The 22843-nt window shown below is 36.2% G+C and overlaps 1 protein-coding gene across 1 annotated transcript; it reads right to left on the bottom strand.

Annotated features, from left to right (window-relative positions):
* Positions 1-938: 938 nt before the first annotated feature.
* On the bottom strand, positions 939-21229 carry LOC131428655 (uncharacterized). Its single transcript, XM_058592700.1, has 3 exons — positions 21217-21229; positions 19148-21145; positions 939-1009 (listed from the first exon to the last, which is right to left on the bottom strand). Exons 1-3 carry the CDS (start codon positions 21227-21229, stop codon positions 939-941), a joined length of 2082 nt encoding a protein of 693 aa, XP_058448683.1.
* Positions 21230-22843: the final 1614 nt, after the last annotated feature.

Here is a 22843-nt window from a genome sequence, read left to right as displayed (position 1 = left end):
AAACATGAAGATTTAAATTTGTTTATTCAGTTATATAATGTTTTCGTTTAAAAATAAACTGAAAATCAGCACGAAAACGTGCAAAATCGGGAAAGAAGAAGAAGACGAATTAACAATTCAGTCCGCATCTTCTCACTCAATTCCGAATGATTTCCGAATCAACCGGTTGTAGGCGAAATTCATTCGGAATCGGTTGTTGCACTGGAGTTGGAATTGATTTGGAATCCCACATGATTTCCACCTGGAATTCCGAATGAAAGTTTCTCGCCGCTTCGAAATCCATTCGGATCTGATAATGTCTGACACACAGATGTTGCGTACTCGAAATTTGTGCCAAAGGACTTCAATCCTCCGAACGAACCAGAAATGCGACCAATTGAAAAGTACTGGGCTATCATGAAGCTGGAGCTTCGGAAACAAGTATAAGGAAGTAAAATCAGAGGTAGATATGAAGATAAAATGGATTTCCAATAAAAAAAGTTTGTCCAAACGTTGTACAATACTATTTCTACTCCAGTTCGCTGGGAAATAAATTCGATTTATACGACAACATTAAATACAGGAAGGTAAACGAATTAAAGATACTTCCTTCAATTATAGTTTATTGGGACATAAACGGTCATAATCATCGGCAGTAAAAAACAAAGCAATCATAAATGAATTAATCTAGTAAAAGCGTAACGTACTTATAGTTAGTCCGGTACAAAGAAAAGAAAAAAAAAACAGAAGTGGCATAATCATTGCGCACCGATTACGAAAAAATAACTTCAGAATCGCAATTCACATACACGCTTATCATAAAAGTGAGTTAATAATTGCGTCGATTCGTGATTGCAATAGACTTAGCCATAGAACAAGTTTCATAAAAACATTTCAATTTGATGTGAAGAAAGAGAAAGAAAAGAGGAGAAAGATGAAAACTATGCCAGACAAACCAGCTACGGCAATTTGAACTTTGCATTGTTTGCCGGTGGGCCGTAACGAGGTGAACTGGCTTCGACAACTGGCACTGGCAATGGGAACGGATGAATTCGCTGTGAGTTAGGTCAGTGCGATTCGTCGCAACGATTGAGATGCTTTGCAAACTATAGGTTTGGATGGGTTTCCCTTCATCGGCTGATTGGAACCGGAATACCGTTGATCGTGATTAGTTATGTGGTATGCTTAGGATGTAGTAATGACTCAATCACACTGTAGAGCAGAGGAATAGGTAGACGTAGTCAATTAGGTAGACTGATTTTGATTGTGATTTTCATGGTTTTTTAATGGGAAAAATTAGACGAAAAAACCTCGACAGAAAGTAAATTATGGTTTTTGCGAAGTGTTCTCCTGCGATGTCTAAGATCAAACTGCTATTCTGACACCATGAGATTGCAGAGAATGATTACCCGTTGAGAAGCAAAACCTGCTTTTTTTTACTTTGATTCAGGTATAGGCATTTTTTAACTTGATTTAGGTGAATATAAATTATGGCTTCGAAAAGCAATAGTCATTGAAAAGACCAAAATTGTTTCAATCATTGGTTTAATTCTCCTGAAAATATATTCATAAAAAGTAAAGTCTTGGTATTAACCCCTATTGTAAAATTTCACCATTCTGTTTCGACTAAATTCGCAGTTGATTCTTACCCTACAGAAAAATTGTAGGGCACGTACCTATTGTCCAATCCAATTTTCGAAAAAAGGCGGGAGAGTAAGGAGTGTATCGAAAAGTAGTTAGCAACATTGATTATTGAATAAAAAAGCGAAAAAAAGCATATTTTGACATCAGTTCTCGATATATTGTAGAAAAATTACATCGATATATTGTAGAAAAATTACAATCCTAGTTTCTGTGAAACGCTCGCACTTTGGACTTGACATTCTTCATTAAATTCTGCACAGTTACTTTTGTGACTTCCCTGGTGGCAGCTGTCCAGTTTTTCCTGCATGTTTTGGGACACTGTACCTTCCTTCCGAAAGTGCCGCTTGACAATTGCCCAATACCTTTCAATTGGCCGAAGATCCGGGCAGTTCGGTGGATTGATGTCCTTTTCCAAGAATTGTACATTATTTTTTGACAACCACTGTAGAACGGAGTTGCCGTAGTAGGCTGAAGCCAAATCCGGCCAGAAGAGAGGAGGAGCCTTATGCTTTCTGTACAGTGGCAGCATTCTCTTCTTCAAACATTCTTCCTCGTACACCTTGGCGTTAATTGTGCCATTCGTGAAGACGACCTCAAACCACAGGTACAAATTGCTTGCCAGACCAACACCTTCTGCCCAAACTTTTCCATCGCCACCGTGGTGTCAGCGTCGTCCAGGTCCTGGTACACCGATTTCGTATAATATTGCGGTCCGGGCAGTGCTCGAGAGTCTTCCTTGGCGTAGGTTTCGTCGTCGATCAGGATGCATCCGTCTTTATTCTGTAGAATCCGGTTATACACTTTTCGCGTTTTCAGGGAGTACTGAACTTTGATCCGTTGAATCATCCCGATGCTGGTGTTGAACTGCTTGGCCAAATCCCACGTCGACACCGATGGGTTTTTCCTGATGTACTCAACCACTTTTAAGTCCCGGCCGGGCTGGCTGGAATCCGTTTTCCTACCGGATCGGGGCAAATCCTTCATGGAAAGGGTCTTACCGAACTTCTCGATAATATTTTTGACACTGGTGTGGTGCACTTTCACCCGTTTCTTTGTACGTGACACCACTTTCTGAGCACCAAGCGTCGACTTCCGTATGTCGATAATCGCACGTACTAATTGATCGATTGTGTGAATTTTGCAAGCATTCAATGCTTCAGTTGCATAATAATCAATTCAATCATAAATTGAAAAATCCACAACAAATCGTTTGTAACCATCTAGAATTTATAAATTTAAGTTGAGAATTAATTTGATTTGACATTAATTTCCGTAACTCACTTGTCAAACCCTTCCCGAAAATGCAAATTATGTAGCGTTTTTAAAGAATTAGCTTTAGCATTAGAGACGGTCCGTGTGTTGCTACTCCGTTATTGATCAGAACCAATTTAACTTGCAAAATGTTTTTCTGAAACGACTTGCTTGGGAATAGCACGTAGTTTCACATTGTGTAAAATACATTGATCACTGCATGCTGATCAACACCGACACCGACTACGTTCGAATCTATTGGGAACGAAGGAAGGATTGTTAGTTCAATGCATGTTGCTACAAGAAACCTAGGAATCTCTGCATTTCCACATGCATCACAGGAAGGGGTTGTTTGTTAGTAAATTTTCGAAGAACACTATCATGTATTTCTTGCTTTGGGTAGCTACCGAGAATAAATCATCAACCCGAAGAAAAATAGCTCCATTGATTAAACGTTCCTCGAATAATCGACGGAGTTTACTCTAGCCCGATTTTTAGTAAGGAGAAATATAATAATACATTGTAATTAAAAAAAAGTGAGATACCTCTAAGGAACGATCTCACCAGTATCCAGCTTCTCCTATTCACATTGTTGTAAACAACGCGAGATGACACACCACTACTGAAAAATTAAAATAAATTAAACACTCGCGGACGGGTTTGCTGCAAAACTTGTAAATTTTAACACGATCCATTTAAATCTGATAAAACCGACAATGATATGCAGATGGCACTTCGATCGGTTGAGCATTTTTAGCTTCACGAATCAGCATTATTCAATAAAAGTGAAAAGTGTTATTCACTAACCAATACACACTGCAGTATCACTCAAACTAACTAGCCACAGCTGCACTATCACTCAAACTAACTTTTTCGATCGAATACTTTACTATAAGTTATTTGACACACGTTAAAATTAGGCACCACATCGTACTCCCAGGGATGTCAACTCTCTATGAATTATATAGTGTTTTGAAATAATAGCCATAAACCGAAAACCGCCATTTTGGGTTTCAAGAATTCTAAAACTATAAATAAATGATATTCACTCACCAATCATGTATAAAAAGTATCTAAAATTCCATTAAAATTGACGAGAATTGGAAAAATAGCGTCCATTTATTTACTGATATGATATGCACATTACAAACTAATTAATTTTAGAAAATATCTTACAAGCCAGCTGTAATTCCATATAAAAATATCTTGTTTGAGTTTTATTCATATCTTTAATAAAATGATACATAATTGGAATCGGCTAGATTTTGTTCTGTAAAAAAGAATGGACAATTTCGCTATAGGCAATAAATTTGAAGAGCCTTTTGGTTTTAAATTGAATGACTAAATTTACTGTTTTTAACAACATGGCTTATAATCATACATAGTGCCTGTTTTACTAGCGAACAAAACGTGTCATAAGCCCACTGCGCTAAATCATTGAAGAAACTACAATTTTTAATTTATTTCTAGTTATCTCATACTAGTGAAAATTTTATCATGAATTGCTGACCATATTTCCGATGGTATGAAAAAAAAACTATGTTGCTGCGTTAAATACAACAAGAGATATTCACGATTAAATTCTGACCATCCTTGTGCAGAGTGAATTTTGAAAAGGCACCCCACAGTAATGTAATATGTATTCACGTCAAAACTTTAGTCAAATCTGTCAAGCGGTTTCCTAGAAGGCTTCCAAGTAAGAAAGACTTCGATAAAAAATTATGTTTGTGGTCGTGGAGAATCCAGACCTGCCCATAGGTGAGTCGTCAAACAGTTGGAAGTGTACAATTCGACTGTGTCTTGTTCGTTGTTGTACCGCAAGTAGTTAATTCAACCAAAATGCATCGCAATGAACGACGACATGTACTTTAAGGCAGACACCAAGTATACTTCCTGACCTGGAGTTTTTCGTCGACAAGTCCCGCATGAATGTACCGGAGAAGTTCCGATAGAAGATGGTCGATAATTTTGTCAAGTAATACTCAATATGGCAGGCGATCTGTGGGTGCGGCAAATTCAACAAATTCAACCGTACATAACGACCTGCATCATAAACGACCAAATATATATATATATATATATATATATATATATATATATATATATATATATATATATATATATATATATATATATATATATATATATATATATATATATATATATATATATATATATATATATATATATATATATATATAAAAGAATTACGCCTATCGCTTTTCATTCGATCCCTCTCTGTCTTGGTTGGTTCTGGCATCTTGTCATTACGCGAAATCGATACCAACGATGTTATTTTGGTGCGGATGGTGCAAATCCGCCAAACTCGTTAGACAGAGAACACAGAGAATTGACATGCATGTAGTGATTTCAATATGTGTAAGAAATTTAATGGCTTTTGGGCAAAGTCATCACCAAGTAGCAATTCACCTACAGAGTCGTTCATGGGTTCTTGTTCTTGAGCTTTCAGTGATGAGTTTTAACGTATTTTCACTTGTATGCTTTTCACAGCATTTTAATAAGAACCTTGCCCGAAAAAATATTCTAGGTGATTATGAATAGCAAGCTCCAGAAAAAAAGGGAAGGACTTCAAAATAAAGAGAGGAAAGGTTAATGACCGTTATAGACCATGTGAGTATTTATTGCTATTAATTAGGAATAATTATTCAAGCAATATAAATTGGAATAGTTTTCAGATCAGTTGTGAATATTTCGCAATATAGTTTGATCTTCTAAATATCATATTCGAATAAAAATATGAACTTACAGATAAAATATCGAATATTGAACATATGACAAATCACACGATAAAATGATCAAAAATGTAACAGATTTGCTTCGCTAACCAAGAAAGTTTCATGCAGTTATATCATATTGAAATGAATGAATTAAATCTACCATTAGGGAAAGTAAGATCATCAAAACCATAAGTGCACTCCTATGTTTTCAATGATTGACAATTGACCCATAATGCATTTTCAAATGAAAGCGCAGCGGATAAAAAAATGAAAAATTATCAACACATTCATACCTACTCAGTGCCACTTAAATTCAAATTTTCTAAAGCATATCGAAAATGTAAATAAACTTCCGACTCGTAATAACGCAAGCGCCCTGTTGAACTAAATCTGCGAACAAGAGACCAACGACCCATAAAAACTCTCAATACTTTCATAAACTTAAACCCTCGTCTGGGTAACCATTGAGCTTAATAAGAGCCACTTCAGCATAACAAGAGCTATGCTGAACGCAGACGGAAGTAAAACGCACACGATATGTTTCTCTGGCACGAAAAGATATTTTCCCATTATCACCCATTTGAGTGTGGCGGCATCGTCACGCGACCTAGCTTTGTGATTGAAAAGAACCGATGTGACCCGACAATAGTTCACGCCTACTTTGAGTGTTATGATTTCTCACCACGTCGGGTGAGTTCGACAAAGGGTTTTGTCCTGTGCGGAAACAACAATTCCGACCACAGACAATAACGCTCTGATGTCAATGTCGACTCTCATACGTCGCGTTACGTGATTGTCTATTTTATATAATTATTGAAATGGAGAACATTTCTGACAATGGATGAGAACCATAGCGTATATGGATCGTGTAGGAGTACCTTGAGATTTAACCTTTCACATGATGTATCCATTGCAAATAATAGCATGCCGACCGTCCAACTTCAACAACATAAAATTAACACTCAATTGACCTCCATTTCATAATCAACCTTGGGGGTAGCAATTGTCTCGAAATGATAGGCTCAACTGTTACTGAATACTGCAGGATACACACTGTTAAATACTACAGAAAATGTAGTAAATATTTCACATGAAGCTTTTCTACAGTGGAGTGATGAATATCATTCTCGAACTCGTCTTCTATAATAAAAAATAGAGATAATTTACACGGTGGAAAATCGGAATCCAGCTACAACAAAATAATAATAATTATTATAATTCAATAAAGCATCCAATATTTCAGGAAATACCAGGCTTCCTGCAGTTGATTAGATTTAGGAGTTCTGAAGGTGACACATTGCGTTTGTAATACTGCAGTTTTGTATTGAAGAAAATTTACTACTTTAATGGTTCACTAAATAAAGGTTGTTATGTTACCAAGATTCCGGACATTAAATTTTCAATTTATCAATTTCGGTAATATGGTCCGGTAATATGGGGGTCGAAACTACAGAAAAGCGTTTCAGATCAAACAAGATCACTCACTTTTTATCGTAGCACAAGTTCATGCACGCTTTTGACTATTTTTATTACACTTAGTAACAATTTGATATGAATTGATCCTCTTCTGTTTAACTCTTTTGCTTGCTAAGAATAGCAGTTAAAAACGGTATTTTACAAAATCATATATCGATATAATATTCAAGTATTTTTCGAAAGGCTGGCTACTCGCCGCAACTCATTAGCGCAGTATAATTTCCAATTAAGCTGTAATAATGCTGTTAAATTGGTTGATATTACGTCATTTCACGAAAATGCCAATAAACCATCAGTCAACATGGAAGAGGAGCTCCAAATGTTTCGGTGCTCGCTGAAACTTCATTGAAATTTTCTCTTTCATCTGGATTTAAGAGATAATTTATTGTACGTTATCGTTTTTTCCATGAAAAATTATCAAATTTTCGTCATATTTCTGAATATTTACTAATTGATTCGTTTCAAAACATGATCACTATTTCACATAATTGCACCACTATTCAATGTTGGAAGACTTCATAATTAGTGATGTTCTCTTTTTAATTGTTTAATCAACGATTGCAAACTTCTAAAATTACCCTCGAATCAATAAAAATCTTCGATAATATAAGATGAACATTTACACTTATTCACTTGATTGCTATTTTGCTTAATTTCATCTCATTTCGTATCAAAAGGTTGCCAAGCCTTCTCATAATGTCAGGAACAAAAACCTTTAACATAGTCTTGCATGATTACCCAATGACATTGATTGAATTGATTGCCCAATGACATCTTTTGAGAAGCATACACACTATCACTACATGTAAAAAAGATGAAATTCATGCAAATTCCTCTTTGCTCAATAAATGAGTGTAGAACCAGTGCATTTTTAATGGATCTCGTACTATAGTTTTACGAATATGATATAACCTATTTTTTATGAATATGACATAACCTTTCAAAATGAACTGGATGAACATCATTTGATAGCTAACAGCGATTTGTTTGAATATTTATTCCGTATCATTTCATTCTATCCCATGTTATTCTTGTATCATTTCTTTGTATTCCACTGATAGCTGCCAAACATGAGTTCAGATTCATCCTTGTTTGTTCAGTTAGGTTTTTTTCTCAAAATGACGTGTTCATGTTTGAACCGGTGATTTGTTTACATTTTCAATTAGGTTTTGCACGAACAAGACATGACCTCACAAAAATGAACAAAATGAATCAATTTTGATAGCTATCAGTGGTTTGTTTATGTGTTCATTGCGTTCATTCCAATTTGACAGCTATCAGTGGTTTGTTTACATAACTATTAGCACGTATTCAAATTAGAATGAACGCAATGAACACATAAACAAACCACTGATAGCTGTCAAAATTGATTCATTTTGTTCATTTTTGTGAGGTTATGTCTTGTTCGTGCAAAACCTAATAACACGTATTCAAATTAGAATGAACATGTAAACAAACCACCGTTAGCTGTCAAATTATGTTCATTCAGTGAATTAGGTTTTTTATCGTGACGACACAAATGAACAAGTATTTATCCTTGACAGTTCAGCGGTACTGTTTACAAACAAGCTTAAACTAAAATCGAAGAGCACATCTAAAACAATCATCTTTACACTTTGCAACTAGTCACTTTTATTTAATAAATATCAAAAACGAACCGTATTCAATCGTGAACAAATGTTTTAAAACTTTATTTAGGCGATACGGACCGTAAATGGTCTGATCCAATTTGTCAATAAACAAACAAAAGAAATTTCTGTTTACAAACAGTACTGCTGGACTGTCAAAAAGTGTTCATCCGATTGAGGTTAGCAGTGACGGTAAAAAACCTAAAAAAAAAAAAGGCTACGTCATATTCGTGCAGAGATGCCAGATCTGCAGATTTGTCTGTAAATCTGCAGATTTCGCACATAGTGCTGCAGACATTTTTTGTTGTGCAGACATTTGAAAATCGAGTTTTTCGTGCAAAACCTAATAACTTTTTCACAAGCGTTCATCCTTGACAGTTCAGCAGTACTGCCTCCATGGGCTTTGTCTTATATCTGTCTTACATTAAATCATGTTGCCTTTCGAGCATGTACAGTACTGCTAAACTGTCAAATAAATTGACGGTAAGAAACATAATAGGACTGTTTTCATGGACGTTGCTTTATTTTTGCCTAATGTTGAATCAAACTGCCTTACGAGGATGTAAGCAGTCCTACTGAAACATAAAAAAAATTCGCATCGACGACTAAAAAAACAATTAGGCTTTGCAAGGTAACGTCACGAATGAATTGGTGATGAATAAAGTTCATTTTTGACTGTTATCAGTGGTTTGTTTACATTTTCAATCACATCAATAGCTGTTGAACGACGTCGGATGCCTGTTCCTTTTGTGAGGTTATTCTGTCATGTTCGTGTAAAACCTAATTCTAATATCGTAGATGTACATATGGTTGTTCGATTAATTCATGATCAATTAACCCGATAACAACCGGCACAAGTTTTAACACCTTTTCATTCTCTTCTTCATTGCAGATTTTAACGTGGAGAAGAACCAGTTTGAAAGCGTTCCAACGAAATGGAAAATGCATATGCATTTGGTATTTCGAATGAGGTCAGCAGACACGGCTAGTACTGTTTGTATTTGTTTCTTAGAATGAATGGACCGGAACAGGTGACGAGGCACGAAAGTTGTTGCGAATGATGTTAATGTATTAAGCTTTAAATTAAGTTATGTAGCAGGTTTTGCGAACAAGGTGCGTCGTGAAATGGAAATAAGAACATGTGTATCATCAAGTTTACAAAATTGTCTCACATGTAGGGCACATTTTTATAACCATAGTGATTACGCTGTACATGACGCCTTGATGAGCTATTTCTGCTGACACTATCCATACGTAATATACAAAAGCAGGCTTTTATTGTTGGCAGCATTTGGAAATAGCGTAAACTCATACCATCCCAATTTACATATATTCATTTATTTCCAAATCTTAGATTTTAGATGTTAATTCGAAATTGAATTTCTGCAAACTATACATCGTGCTAGAAAATGCAAACTAGGATCAACACAAAGAGGGAACTGTGCAAATTTTATTGAAAGAATAAGAAATCAAAAAAGCCCCATATTTTATATGTGCTTTGTATGTGTTCGATAATGGCCAACGCGAAATTTCAAAATTATCTCGCATAGGTCAGTGCCAGTCTGATGAAATTTCCCGCAAACAAACAAAGAAAGAGAGAAGAAAAAAAGTAAGAATAACAATTATCTTCACATCTGAGAAGTGAGAAAAGCTGAACAGCGAGAGTGAATCGATTTACAAATGAATAACAACCGTCAAACTAACTCACTTCGTCGGCACCGATTAGCAAATTCAAGTAAATTTCTATTGTTCTTTCGCTTCCGATTAGCCGATTCAAGTATGGTGGTGCATTAGGGTGAGCTTTGCAGATTTAGTTATAAAAAGATTATAGTTTGTTTTGCTGTTTTGATTGGAAGTGGATTTCCAAACAGTTTCGGCTGTTCTTATGTTTATTGATTGGCTGAATTCCATTATCGATTTAAAGTACCCAACAACTCAACAGTTGAAAAACATATAATCGACACTTATCCGACGCGCCAGATGGGCAAAAAGACGAAATGTGGGGTATTGAAGAAACCGGATTCACCAGAGTTGTTCATACAGTTGTAAGGAAATTCGAGTTTGTTGTTCCGTTCGTCAAAGTATCGCTAGGCATAACGTTTCACACTCCATGCAGACATTAATTGTTTCCATTCGCAATACAATTAATCTATCGTTAATGACTTTTGAACGTTTGAGAAAAAATGAAAATTTTGTCCGTATTGATCACCGAACTAAACTATTTATTACCTTTATTTATGCATCTACTTATTTATTTATTAATTTATTTATTTAGCTAGTTATTTATTGTTAGTTTATTGATTTACGGTAGGTAACCGGTAGATTACAAATTGATAGCCAAATGAACTGTAAATATTGTAAAAATAACGAATAAACGAATGTAAACAAATATTTTCTTTTCCTATTCATATAAAAAGAAATTCTATTCATACGTTTGTTGAAATGTCTTTTCTGTTGGGCTAAGCGAAGCACATACATATTGGTTTCCGGATTTAAAAATTTGTTTTAGCTGGTGAGGATCATAACCGGTAAATGACACACTTAAAACCAATTCTCGAGCTTGGTATAGTAAAATGACGAGATTGGCAATATACAATTTTGCTGGTTGTTCAATATTTAATATTATGTTTTCCAAGATTTATTTAGTCAATTTACTGATTTTTCGACAAAGGTAATCTTTTTGCCGAGATTTTGCTTTTGTCGAGATTTGGCTTTTGCTGAACTCATCAGTGATTAACAATGCGTTTGCCAAAATTTTGGAACTTGTTTTAGCTTTTGCCGAAATTCGGTAAGACATCTACATTTTACGTTTTACATTTTCGCTTAGCACAACGCAGTTATTTTCTGACGAAATAACGAAAACGATTCTGCGATCTATTCAGTAAGTTAAATAACTACCTATTATTTTTAGAATTCATCTTCCAGATCCTGCTTTCTCTTTCTGGAAGTGGTTATAGTCGAAGATCTTCAACGACATGTAAACCAACATATTCGACAATAAGCGTTTGTGCCGAATTGCATATTGTACAATTCTACCTGCTCGAAACAAGTAATGTAGTGTACACACTTAAATTTTATTGCTAAAAAATACCGAGATTTGCACAGCTTATAATTTATGAGAATCTTGGCAATCCTAAATTTATTAACTGTCAATTATTTATCCTAAAATTCTTAACAGTCAATTATTGCCGAACTTATCAGCAGAAATTTTACTGTTAGCTCGGCAAAAGTGATCAGGATTGAATCATGAATTATCGAGTCATCAGTAACCGAACGTGGAATGGATTTTGCTTTATTATTGTGTGACAAATAAGTCCCAAAAGCAAAGGTTGGAGAAAGAGGGTGTTTTATTACGTTCATTTGAATTAAGTGTGTACATATTTCGTGTGTTGTTACGAAAATAAAATGAAATGTTGATAATGTTGATTACCTACTTGAAACACTTGAACTACATCGGCAACACAACATTTTACTGATTCTTCTGTAGCTCACATGCTCTTTTCCGAAATTCGTTGAAGTAATATTCTGATATCGCGGTAAAGCACCTTTTCTACCGTAGTTTGGCATAATATTATGCTGAACTTGTCACCCACTTAGACTGTGAACCATTTCGCGGTTAATTTTAACTTTTGGTTAAAATCTGACACTCGAGCGGTTAATTTGATGTTGTCAAAAATAACCCTGCTCGAGAGCATGGTTATTTTTGACAGATCGATGGTTATTTTCCGACACGGAAAAAAATCTTGCAATGAAAATTCTAATATTAATTCTTTAGTTGAAATTATTGCCAGTGGAAAATAAACCCAAATAACTTTCCGTCCGTCAAATTTTGAAATGGGCCGCAGTTTTAGTTAAATTTAACTACTCGACACAAAATAACCACTCAAGTGTCAGATTTGAACCAAAAGTTGAAATTAACCGCAAAATGGTTCACAGCCTTAGAAAAAAACGTTCAACGGTGGTCCTTCATTGGTCCAATACATTGGATCATTGGTCCAATGAAAGTCCAATCAATCGTTCAACGGGAGGTCAACACGGGACCTTCGTTTGCCGATTTTGAAACAGACCGTTGAACCGAATGCCATTTTTTTCGTTCAACAAACCCGGCAGACAGAGGTCCATTGTTGAGCCATTTTTAACATGAGGAGTTGGAGCCCTGTTGGACTAGTTTTACTGCAAAATTTCTGAAGTTTTTTCCACTTATTTGTTTATACTAACAATGCATATCTGCACAATACTTCTACTTCACGTTGAATAACAACAAATTTTCTTTTTATGTAAAGGTAACACTTAATTTTCACACTATTTTTGCAAGACAAAAAACAACAACAAACCGTTCCAGCAAATTGAACGAATATTTCGTGCAATATGTCGTTCAACAAGCGCTCAAAACCCAACAAAATTGAACGGCCTGCTGAGAGGGCAGCAAACAACAAATATACCGAGATCAGCAAATCCGTTTGTCGAGATTTCGAACAGTGGGTTAGCTTTTACTGAAACTCAGTGAGACATTTGTCATCTAATGTCTCTTGTCAGTTTCGCAAATCACTACGACGTCATTGTTCGTGGAGTTTGGAGGTGAAAAACATATAAATTGGGTGAAAGAAAATAGTATTTATATGCCGTGAAAAGGTAAGTGAAAAAAAACTTTTTTCATATATACTCACAAATATCTGCTTATTTCCAGGTAGAGGCGTTGAGAAGCAATAGAAATAATTGTCTTTGGCCGTGCTTTTTTGTATGCTGAATTAAAATGAACATTAATAAAACGTCCGCTCTACTCAATTTTAGTTTTTTCGATATTCATTTTATACAATAATAAAAAAAGTTCTTTGTATGTTCAATTGCTGATGACTCGGCAATTCATGATTCAATCCTGATCGCCTTTGCCGAAATAACAGAAAAATTTCTGCTGACAAGCTCGACAATAATTGACAGTTAACGACTTTAGGACTAGCGAGGTTCTCTGTAATTATACATTTTGCCGAGACGATTACCGAGTACTCAGCTGTGCAAAATTTTTTTGCCGAGATTCAGCAACAAAATTTAAGTGTGTAATTGGATGTTTATAGTTTAAAAACAGAATTCAAATGCTGAAAGCTCAGTATTTTGTAAATTCCACACACTTATTTTCGGATTTTCAGTTCGGTAATGTTTTTGCGGAAAAAATCATCACTTTGATTTAAATAACCGAATTGTCCGCTATTCTTATAAAAATTGACGTATTCCGCATAATTTTTTCCCGAAATTCGGTTGTCTAAAATACATGTACCGAAAACTTGGTAATTTTGTACCGAACAGTTTGCACTTTGAAATAATTCGGTAGAAATAGTACGGAACGATCAGCAGTTTATCAACTTTAAACGATTCATTCGGTAAAAATTGCCGAATCCAATTGTTATACGCAAACACCTAGCACGTCATTTTGTATTTTAGTTGAATTTTAGCAAAGTGAGTAAATTAGAGTCAATTTTGAACAAAGTTCAATGTCTGGATGCTTCGTTATTCGAACTATTCAGTAAGTAATATAATTCTTTCTACAACATTTCATCCTAATAATGGATGGATGCAATCGCTTGTTTTTTTTTGTCGGAAGTTTTAATTCAATTTTATAGAAAAATATTTATATATTAAATAAATAACTAAATGCATTTGAATTTCAATTGTTTTGATGTGTGTTTTCCGAAATTTCAAACATTAAAGTAAATATTTAATATTGATTTCATGCTATACTGAATTGTACGAATAACTGAACTAATTGGTTGTTTTTTTTTGAGAATACGTTCGGTTATCTTCCCGTGCTGACTAAACAGTAAAATATTACCGAACCCTCATCACAAATTACTGATCAGTATAGTGAAAAATGACAGCTCGAACAAACTTCAGTTTCATAGAACGTTCGTCAATAAATAAATCACTGAATTGATTGCGGTACATTCAGCTGAGTAAAAGTCGGTAAAAATATTACTGAGTTCGAATTAAGAAAATTAAGTGTGCACTTCGTTACTTCCACCGAACATTCAGTGAAGGTTATGCTGAGCAGACAGTAAACTTTTAGCTGACAATTTCGGTAATAACTGACGTTTATTAAATTGAACATTACCGAGGCTCTCAGCAATTTTATCTTTTGCCGAGATTAATCTAGTTATTTACAATCGTATGCTTTTATATAAGATGCCTGCGTTGCAAAGCCCGAATAACACTTACAATTACAATTAAGCATTACAAATTCTTGATAAATGTGTATGTTACACCATTTTATTACACTTAAAGTAGAGGAATGAACAACGCAAACCAATGTGAATATTTTTTATGGGTTTCAGCAAATTTAAACATTTTATGTTAGGGTTCAAGAAATAACTGAACATTTACTAGTTCTATACAACCGTGAAAAAAATAATAATCTAATAACAATCAGCTCGAAAACGTGTAAAATCGGAGAATAAGAAACCGTATTGACAGTTCACGTTTTTCGATTGAATTCCCACATATTTTAGAAGTAATCAGTTTTTGGTGAAATTCATTCGGAATCAGTTGTTAGAGATATCAAGTTTGCAAACTGGTCTGTAAATCTGCAGATTTCAGATTTTTCAATAGATATTCTGCAGATTTCCGAAGTATTTTTAATGGCTGGTCACAACAGACTTTTGAATCTGACTACAGTATTACGCATTCTACAGATATTTAAAAGTTTGACCTTTGGCTGTTGCACTGAAGCCCGTATTGATTCGGAATCCACACTGAATTTTACATGTAAATTTTTTCGTCTATTTTTTTTTTTTGATTCGGGAATAATTCCGAACTGGAAAGCACGATAAAGATATTATTAATACTGATGTATCGTTTAGTTTACCCGACGCGCAATTCTAGCCCTGGAGAGGACTCTCCCACATCATTATTCCTGGATTTCGACACAAAAACCTAAATTGCCACACTATAAAATGCAGAGAAAAATTACTGAAAATTTTGAAAATGCTAGATTAAACCATATTTTTTTTGTTTCGATTATACAGATTTTAACCTTGAGGTCACTCGCGTCATTTTTTTAACAGTAGCGTCACATTGTAATCATAAATGTGGCTTCTTTTAAACTTTAATTGAATCATGTTCAATTTCGAAATAGTTTCTCTTAAGTTTTGGTAGCCTGGTCTATGCCTATTTTCCATTTTATGAGCGTTCGAGTGATATTTAACCCAGTCAAAGTAAATATAAGAAAAATTTCTAGGACAGCATCGATAGGTCAGCAGTGTTTAGTGACCTCAACGCGCGATTCATCCGGTGACGAACCCTCCATCATGCAAATTTTCCACATATAATCGCATACTGCTGCACCTGTTGCTGCGTTGGTTCCGGGTAAAAGCAGCACTGAAAAAATGTTTACTACGATCACCACAGCACCAGTAACTTAGCACATCGGTAAAATGACAGCAACCAGCATCGTCGTCACCAGCAGGAAAGCAACCGTTAGCGTCACTTTAGCGTATTGTTTGGAAATTATTGAAATGACCCAAATTTCGAACGAAATGGGAATCTATTACGGGAGAAAGAGAGTTAAACAGTAAGAGTAAGACGTTGAATTTGTCCACTTGTCAGCCGTATGAAAATGCCACAGCTCGCGTACGAGAAAGCACTTCCAATGAGCTTTTTGGGAAAAGAAAATGGGTCGTCCGCGAGGTGTGGATTATTGGAATAATAAAAATTAGCCACTGGTACGGTCTGCTGCCGGCTCGCGAAAAACAGGTCACTCTGCACCCAACGGTACCACGGTTATGTTACATCCAGTTGTAGTTTAATTTTTTTTGTAAGAGGGTAATCAATTTGAAAAAAAAACTGAACAGCGGTATTTTTTCGCATAAGTCTTTTTGCTAGAAAAATAAACTTTCGATCGGAGCTCCGGAGACCCCTAGTGTTATACCATTTCTTGAAGATGACAAACCCGATTGCAACAATAGATATATAATTGCTGATACTTTCGGTTCCGTATCTACCGAAACTAATGGTATGAGTGACGTAACCGATCAATCGTACGCTTAGAATTTTGTCCGCATCGACGATATTTGATCAATGATTATTTATTTTCAATCTAACAGATAATTTTCGTGCGACTGATAAATTTCCGAGCTTTTCGTAATTTTTTGAAAAAGAAATTATAGTACACTTGAAACCTAGTTTTTATCTTGGCCAAAAAAGATACCGAAAAATCACGGTAGAACCATATTAAATTAAAGTTTCGATAAAAAAATATTTCAAAATGTTTTACCGATGTACGGTTTTGTAAATTACCGTGGTAAACAGCAATTTTGCCGAAATTAGTAAATGGGAAAGGTGAATTCATCGGAAGCTCGGCAAACACTTTTTAGACAACCGAATTTCAGTAAATCATGTAACTAGGCATTTTATTTCAGTTCAATAAAGTGAATGACTATTAACGAAGCTGGTTTAAAAAAAGTGAATGTGTCTCTACCAGTTTCAAATTCCATCAGAAATTGCTATGTTTGGGACAAAGATCGCCATAAAACTAATCCACTGTATGGAGTTATTGATTTAAATTCGGTTTTAGTCGTTGAATTGTAGCTGGTTCCGATTTCTACAGTGTAAATTCACTTGAAAGTTTGTTACAGTTGTCGATGTTTAGAATGGTGATTATATTATTGTGAGAAATCAAATTGTAACTTCTATTGGAAATAAAAACCAAGCCGCCTTCATTGTACAATGTTAATGACATCATCAATCTGATGATCAAACTTTGAAAATTCAAGTGTTAATTTTCCGACGAGTATCTCGGTGTATGATAATGTTTTATGCTTTCTATTTAGTCGAGATGGAATCTTTGCAATGCTTTGTCGAGATTCGAGAAGAAAATTTAATTTTGATTGTTTTAATCACAGAAAACTGACATTCAAGCTAGTACAAACTTTTTCGAACAAGTTGTGTAAATCATACGAGTAAAAATCACGTTCGTGCACGACTTTGCACGCATTAGTTATAATTGCACAGTGGTCATAAACTGGAAATTAGCGTGACAAAAATATTTTCACTAATAAATATTAGTTTTTTGTAGTTGGTGTCTTCACAAAAGTTTATTTATTGTTTATTTATTTATTGTTTATTATTGTAAAATCAACAGACACATTGTAGTCCTAATGATAGTTTCTAATACTAAGTAAAAAATTTGCTTGAATTGTTTTCCGTGAAAGGTTGAAGTCAAATCCAGATGATACACGATTGAACGATCTTTGCAAGCTTATAACGGCACCGTTTGTTCCATAGTTGGTGCGACGTAGAGGTAGTCGAAGAAAGGCGTTGTTACGGAGAGCACGGGGACGAACATTAATATTAACCTCACGGAGCAAAGCGGGGCAGTCAATCCTATCACTCAAAATATCAGCTATCATCAAAGCACGCGACAGCTCTCGTCGTACTTGTAGTGTGTCAAGACCAATCAGCAATCCGCGACTTTCATAGCTCGGCAGTTGATGTGGATTATTCCAAGGTAATCGTCGAAGAACAAAACGTACGAATCTACGTTGTATAGATTCTATTCTATGAGCTCCATTGAGGTAAAGAGGGTTCCAGACTACTGAGCAATATTCCAAAGTAGAACGAACGAGTGTACAGTATAGAGTCTTCAGGCAATAAATATCATTGAAGTGCTTAGCCATTCTAAATATGAATCCTAAACAGCGTGAAGCTTTCGCAACAATGTAGTTAATGTGCTGTTTGAATGATAACTGCTCATTGAGAAAGACACCAAGATCTTTGACGCATGTCGATCTACTAATCATGAATCCTTCAAGATAATATTCGAATTTGAACGGTAACTTTTTCCTTGTGAACGTAATGATTGAGCACTTTTCGGGATTCACTATCATATGATTGGTTTTGCACCAATTCGCAAAGATTTCCAATTGCCGTTGAAGGAATGCCGCATCTTCTGAGCTGCGGATGGTGTTATAGATCTTGAGGTCATCAGCGAAAGAGACTCGTGGTCCATCCAGACAAAGATTTACATCATTTACAGTAAGAAAATCAAAGGTCCAAGATGACTCCCCTGTGGAATTCCAGACGTTGCAACAAATTCTTCGGAAAAACAGTCATCAATTTTGATAGTAAGACGTCGATTGCTGAGATATGATTGTATCCATTGAATGACGTTTGCACCAAAGCCGAGTCGATTTAATTTTGCAATTGTGATGTCGTGATTGATTTTATCGAAAGCAGAAGAGAGATCTATATAGATAACGTCCGTCTGCAACCCGTCTGACATAGCGTTTGTTATGTAAGATGTGAAAGATACGAGGTTAGTAGCTGTTGAACGCTTCGGCATAAACCCGTGTTGAGTATCATCAATGTACTGCTTGCAATGGCTAAAAATTTGAGTCAGAATGACTTTTTCGAATAATTTAGGAATTGCGCTAAGAGAAGTGATACCGCGGTAGTTGTTCATATCGCTCTTGTCGCCTTTCTTGTAAACCGGATACATGAACGAAGCTTTCCACAAATCCGGAAACACTGCTGTAGTAAATGAGGTTCTGAATAAACGATAAAGTGGTGATATTATTCCAGCTGAACATTTCTTCAAAATAACTGCCGGTATGCCATCTGGTCCTGCAGAACTCGAAGACTTCAATCCAGCGATAGTCTTCTGTACCGAATTCACGTCTATGTCAATGGAGTGCAAAAAGCAATTAGATACCGGAACGTTGATGGCCGCTCGTTCGATTTGCTGTGGGGATAATGTTTCAGTAGAGAAAACACGAGCGAATTGTTCCGAAAAGAGCTGACAAATTTCTTGAGTACTCGAACCGGTACGCTCACCGAATCGCATTAACGATGGTAATCCAAATTCCTTTCTTTGCTCATTCACGTGCTTCCAGAAAGCTTTTGGGTTAGACTTTATCCTATGCTGTACCTTCTTTAAATAATTGGCATGGCAGCGCTTCACGGTTTTCTTGTATAACTTATTTATCTGAATATAATTATTGCGCAAAACGTAACCTCCATACTTGGAGTATCGTGTCAGAGCAGCTCTTTTGGATGTTTTCAGATGTTTCAATTCAGCGGTTAGCCACGGCGGATGTTTGGAATGTCGGACGGATCGTTTCGGAACAAAGTAATCAATCGCGTAGATTAGTACATTGGAGAAGGTCTGTACAGCTGCGTTAACATCATCATTGTCGAGAATGTCATCCCAATCGATACTCATTAGGAAGGCAGTCATGCTATTATAGTCAGCTCTATTAAAATTATAGCTGATGATGCTGGAGGGGGCGCTGTCATGAGGTAAACGTTTAGTCTCGAGTACGATGTGTAGCGGAGGATGATGACGAACACATTTCACTAGAGGAGACGGCGCAACGCAAATGTTGGGTGCGATATCGGTTTTACTGGAGAAGCAAAGGTCGAGCATTCGGCCATTCTCATTAACGATGTGGTTGAATTGCCGCAGCAAGTTGAGATTATAACCATCGAGCAAGGTAGTTATGCCAGCGTGAAATGCTGAAAGTGCGGGATCAGCAAATAAAAATTCATCAGAAGTGGCACACCAATTCAAACTAGGGAAGTTAAAGTCTCCAACAACCAGGATTTCGTCGATGGGCAGCGCTTGATTAGATGCAATTTCATGCAATGACTCGATATGTGACGTAATCAGCGACACATCACGACATCGATCCGGAGGAATGTAAATCACGCAAATGAAAAGCGAGAAATCAGCCAGTTGAACACGAACCCACACCTGCTCGACACAACGTCCCGGTGTGCTCTCAACCAGTTGAGCTTTTAAACGACGGTGAACCGCGATGAGCACTCCGCCTCCTATGCTCTTCGAACTGTTATGGGAGCTGCGATCGGTACGGAAAATTTCATAATTTGACCCATATCCCAGGACGGATATCGTATTTTCGTTGAGCCACGTTTCCGAAAGAGCAATGATGTCGTAACAATCATCCGCGCATGCCAATCGGTAATCGTCAATGCATGTATTAACGCCACCTACATTTTGGTAGTAAACATACAAAGAACGACTGAAAACGGAAAGCGGGTCAGTGCTGGAAGCGTTCACACCAGGCTCATACTTGCCGTCAATAGTGGTTTGGAAGACCCCTTCCACGCTCTCACGCACAGGACCGGGACGACTGGTGAACGCAGGCTGCAGAGGCTCGACTGTGGAGGGCGTATCAGGGGCTTCCATGAAGCAGATTTCAGTGCGTCCCAGTGCAACATCTATTTGTGCGGTACGCTCAACACTAGAGCAAGACGGCAGCAGATTAGGTACCGGAGGATGACAACTGGAAATGCGAAGCAGGTCAACACTGGAAAGCGGCTCATCGTAAATATACTTGCCATGAAGTGATGTTCGGAAGATTCTCTCACCACACTCGCACACAGGACCGGGACGACTGGAGTACGCTGGCTGGAATAGCTCGACTGTGGCAAGGGGCTCGAGAACTTCCACAGTAGCAACTACATCGCGTCCCAGTAAACTCTCCTCATCGTACGATCACAAATCATTTGTTATTCTAGGTGGTGTTCGCAACAACGACATCGATGGCGAAGAACCGGGTACCATTTCTGCGTCTGTAGCATCGTCGGGAGATGGCGGTAGTACACTGATTGGCGGGCACCAGATATTCTGGTTGCGATTGTCCTCAAACTCGCGGAAAAGTACACCTTGGGGCCACGAATCTGGATCAAGTGCAGCGTCGCGAAATTTAGGAAGCAGCCCGACTTTGAATGAAACGAAATTCAGGCTATTGACGTCGATTCCTTTTTTTACCAACGGTACAACCTTAATCTCGTCTTTACAAATGTAATTTGTAATCAAATGGCGCTCCTTTTGATGAAAAATGTTACTAGGGTGGCCCTCATTTAGATTGAAATCTGGAATCTAACTTTCTTAATTGAACTCAAAAATGATTTTGTTGTACAATAAAGTTGTAGAAAAATTTATTTTAAGCAACTTTGCTGAAAAAAGCACCTCTCTAGCTTTTTATTTGATCGAGTTACATCAATTTTTCCGAATAAAAGTAGGGTGGCTCCTAAAAATTCACTTTTTTTGTTCTAACTTTTTTTGTGAAACGTTCTACGGAAAAGTTGTCTTCAGAAGAGTTGTTGTACTAATCCATTGTGCACAATTTTATTCAACCAAGCTTTTTCATATGAGCTACCAGTAAAAAGTTACACAGAAAAAAATTATGAATTTTACCGGTGACATAATTCCACAAACGATACAATTCATAACTGCTTAATTTTTCAAATGACACAATATTCCACTCGCACCGAATTTTACATGCTTCAAGTGTAATTTGCATTCCGGTATCAAGGGCCGCTGTATAGATTTATATGTTCCAATTATTCAACAAACACATAAGTGCTTCAGTGGTTCAGTCGAGGGACCGGTGAGCTTATGATCTAATGTTTTTCTGTTCAAGTCGCGCTGCTATTATCGATCTTTTGTTTTTTATTTCATTCGAATTGAAACCATGTAATTCTCAAATCACACAATTAATTTTACATGTTCTTGAATATAAATTTGTGTGCAATACGTTGCTCCATTTATGTGCATCTTATAAATGTAAAATCACAAGATTTTTTCGAACTGTGTATGATTATTTTTTTTTATCAAAAACTAGCCAAGCTTCAAATATCAATATTCATTAGATGCCAGATCGATAAAAATGTATCCTATGCGGTTCCTGAAAGGTTATAATATAAGTAAAAATTTAAGAGAAAATTGGGAGGGTGTTATTTTTTTAACTTATTTAAATTAGTTTTCAAAACACCTTCAAAAAACTCAAAAACATTGCATAACTCTTAAACGCCTTAACGTATCAACATACTTCCTTCAGCAGAATAATAGTATCAAATTAGTTCTACAAGTGTTCCATAGATTGTCCTTCCGAGAAATGAGACACACAAAAACTACAGCCGTAAATTGTGCGCAATGATTAGTACAACAATTCTTCTGAAGACAACTTTTCCGTAGTACGTTTCACAAAAAAGTTAGAACAAAATAAGTGAATTTTCAGCCACCCTACTTTTATTCGGGAAAACTGATGTAACTCGATCAAATAGAAAGCTAGAGAGGTGCTTTTTTCAGCAAAGTTGCTCAAAATAAAATTTCCT

The sequence above is a fragment of the Malaya genurostris genome, chromosome 2 (assembly GCF_030247185.1).
Source record: "Malaya genurostris strain Urasoe2022 chromosome 2, Malgen_1.1, whole genome shotgun sequence".
Taxonomy (NCBI): Eukaryota; Metazoa; Arthropoda; class Insecta; order Diptera; family Culicidae; genus Malaya; species Malaya genurostris.
This window is presented reverse-complemented; position numbering and strand designations above follow the sequence as displayed.

Coding starts and splice junctions, on each gene's coding strand:
- LOC131428655 (XM_058592700.1), bottom strand. Junction 1,010..19,147: donor CGATATGAACAACTACCGCG/GTATCACTTCTC, acceptor TCCCATTGCCAG/TGCCAGTTGTCGAAGCCAGT.